Genomic DNA, 3,479 nt, shown 5'->3' with positions numbered 1-3,479 from the left:
GGTACTTTATATGGAACGATATATTGGCTCGCCTTTTTCACCAACCATTGCTTTGAAGCCAACCATTGCACTTATTTTACTTTCCACAAGGGCCCCAAATTCTCGTGTGCCCAAGGGCCCTAGGATAGTTAAAGACGGCCCTGGCATCATGTCTTTATTTCTAAATTCCATGCCAAGTTTCAACAAAAATACATAATACCTGCAATTCTGGCATTATTCATATTGGCAGCTGACACAATCTATCATTCAAAAATTCAAATAACGTTCGCTTTGATTTTCTTAAAATGGAAGAACTAATTGAATTCATAAAAGAAAACACAACCACCTTGTTTTGTTTTATAAATTCAATTATTTCTTCCATTTTAACCGCTTATAATCAATTTTTATTGTTTTCTTACAAAAAAAAAATTATAAAAAATATCAAGGTTATCAATTTTTTTTGACAGAAATAGGCATCAATAATTTAAAAAGTGATGCACATGTAGTTTGGGTGCAGCGCTGCATGCATCGATGCATGCAGATGTGCCGCACATCTGTTTTAGCCATTACAGATGCAATTGCTGCTTATAGAAGCAAAATTGTTAGTAGGGATATGCAATCATGTTCAGATTTTATACACTGAAAGATTTTCAAATCGTCTGCATACATTAGACATCTAGAATTTAAAAAAACATTGAAAATGTCATTGATAAATAAAAAGAAAAAAAGTGGACCGAGATTTTTTTCTTTCATTTATTTTTATTCGACCTCATTCAAAAATTTCAAATAAAATTAAATTAACCGTTACAAAAACGACATACTTGGCACCACTTTTCTCCCAACTACTCTTTATTTCCGGCCACGAATGGATTATCTGACATTTCTCTTTATTATCGACATTCTTATATGACATGTCATGTCAAGTGTCAAAATTTTCGCAAAGAAAAAATAAATTAAATTTTAGTTCTCTCATCATCTCAGCATATTGGTCTAATTTATTTTAAGTTTTTTTTGTACAACAATAATTTTGTCCGCTCTTTGCGAATAATTAATTATTAAATGAATTCAATCTTATAAGAATAGAACAAATAACCAATACAAGATCAATACAAAATGTTTTCTCCAAAAAATAGTATTTTTATCGTAGTAATTTTAGTTTGTTTTCTAACAAAATTCTCACATTGCGTTGAATTCACATTTGAGTTGGCTGACAATTCCGAAGATTGTTTCTATGAAGAAATCAAAAGAAATGTATCGGCATATTTGGAGTTTCAAGTGAGTGTGAACTATATAATGATAAAGAATTGCAAAATTCTCTTATCAATTGCGTTGCCATTTGCAGGTGTCTGCCGGAGGCCAATTGGATGTCGATGTCACTCTGAAAGATCCACAAAATCGAATAATCTACGAACAGTCGAGGTCGACCTTCGACAGCCATCAGTTTACAGCTGAGGTGAATCCCCATTTTTTTTCTTAAAAGTACACGTCACTTGCGTTTTTTCTTAACCCCTTGCGACCTTGTTTTTTCTTTCTTTTGTTTTATATAGACAACAGGAGTTTACACAGCCTGTTTCAGCAATAAGTTCTCTTCATTTGCCCACAAGTTTGTCTACGTGGACTTTCAAGTTGGCGATGAAGCACCGCTTCCTGGCATTGATGAGCATGCCACAGTGCTCACTCAAATGGAGGCTTCTTCTCAGTCCATTCACAAGTCTCTGAATGAGATTCTCGATGCTCAAACTCATCATCGGCTTAGAGAAGCTCAAGGTGAGTCTGATAGCATATTTTATCTCATTTGAAGATGTTGTCAGTCTTCCCCTATTTCCCAATTCTAGGTCGAAAAAGAGCTGAAGAACTAAACGAACGTGTTTGGTGGTATTCCAGCTTAGAAACGGCAGCGGTATTGCTCATTGCAATTGGCCAGATCTTTGTGCTGCGAAATTTCTTTACAGATCGTAAACCCAGTCAGGCGCATTATTCAAGAATGTAAAATATCGAATAAAATCGAAACAAACAAAAAAATAAGTCATGAATAAGTTCCCCATCTTAACCCAATAAAAATTTAAAAAAAAACCGAAAGAAAAAACAAAGATTAGATACTACGCAGTTTCAGACGAAAAAAAATAAGTAAAAATTTGTTTCATTGCAACTTGAAAGATGTTGACCTTTCCAGCATTATCTCTTTTTTTTTAAGTATTCATTGCTGCTGTTTTTTTTTTTTTTGTAGAACGCATTGCGAAATTGCATACATTTTGGTTTATAAAATGATAAAATTATTATTCTTGCTTTGTTTTATTAAAAAAAAAATTGTTAACAGCCTCTAGATTTAAATGAAAGATTTATTAGAATCCAGCCATGTACATAAATAAAAAAAAAATAACCACATTCCTTGTGTCTAAAAGGCTGCATGGAAATAATTTTTTGTATTATTTGTTTTATTTTTTAATTAAAATTATTTGTTTTTAGTTCAAGTCATTACATTTTAGACTTGTCTGTTGGCAAATCGTCGGCCCAGAATTACAAGGTTCTATCAACCAAAATCTAGATATTTTAAGAATTACCTACAAGGTTCTATGTAGCAAAATTGGTTGATAGAACTTTGTTATTCTTTGCGAGGTCAAAAAAAAAATTTACCCATAACACTGGTCTACAAAATTTAATTTTTTTTTTTGGTGCGGGCACTTAAATATACTTTTCTATAGGTTTTTGATGTGCTGAACTTGAATCTGAAGTCAGAAATATCCTATCAGCTCCCGTTTTTGAAATATTACCGTTTGAAAGTTAAAAAAAATCGTGTTTTGACTTATTTTGAAGTTAACAAGATTTTCCCCACATGAACCAAAATATACTTTTCTAAAGGTTTCCGGTGTGCTGAACTCGAATCCGAAGTCAAAAATATCCTGGTAGCAGTTCACGTTTTTGAAATATTTTTGTTAGAAAATGCAAAAAAAACGTTTTTTTACTACTTTTGGTGCTATGCCTTAATTTGAAGAAATTTTTGAAGTGAAAACTTCTTTAGTATCGTAGTGATTTGAAACAAGATGAAACGAAAACGCGACACGACTTCAACTTGTAATAAATTTTTTGTTTGAATAGATAGATGAATGAAATTTGTACTGTAGATAGATAATTAAATAAATTATAATTGTACAAAATTTCAATTATTTTCATATTCAAAATTCGGAGATAACGGTAAAAAGATGTTCTTTTCCAACACACGTTATATCTCTTGATCTAGTGCACATACAAATTTGATTTAACTTTAATACGCATGCTGATAACATAACCTTTTATTTGATATATCACACATAACGTTACGTGCTCTACAAGTTACACAATCTTAAATTGAAAAAAATTTAAAAATACCTCAAAACACCTGTGGAGATCTGTTGGCTATGACCAGCTACCAGTGTAGGAAGTACCGTAATCTCAGTCTGGAAATTCGACATGGTTGTCTTTAAAAAATTCTAACTTCGCTTGTAGACATCTTTGAAATAAGA

At 31.9% G+C, this 3,479-nt stretch overlaps 1 protein-coding gene across 1 annotated transcript; it reads left to right on the top strand.

Annotated features, from left to right (window-relative positions):
* Positions 1-936: 936 nt before the first annotated feature.
* Positions 937-2,086, top strand: LOC129916403 (transmembrane emp24 domain-containing protein 7). The gene is made up of 4 exons (XM_055996319.1): positions 937-1,254; positions 1,322-1,432; positions 1,527-1,746; positions 1,815-2,086. The coding sequence occupies exons 1-4, from the start codon at positions 1,093-1,095 to the stop codon at positions 1,967-1,969; spliced, it is 648 nt and encodes a 215-aa protein (XP_055852294.1). The 5' UTR covers positions 937-1,092; the 3' UTR covers positions 1,970-2,086.
* The last annotated feature ends 1,393 nt before the right edge of the window (positions 2,087-3,479 follow it).

This window comes from Episyrphus balteatus, chromosome 3 (assembly GCF_945859705.1).
Source record: "Episyrphus balteatus chromosome 3, idEpiBalt1.1, whole genome shotgun sequence".
In the NCBI taxonomy this organism is placed as follows: Eukaryota; Metazoa; Arthropoda; class Insecta; order Diptera; family Syrphidae; genus Episyrphus; species Episyrphus balteatus.
The sequence above is the reverse complement of the archived record's forward strand: the minus strand, read 5'-3'. Positions and strand labels throughout refer to the sequence as shown.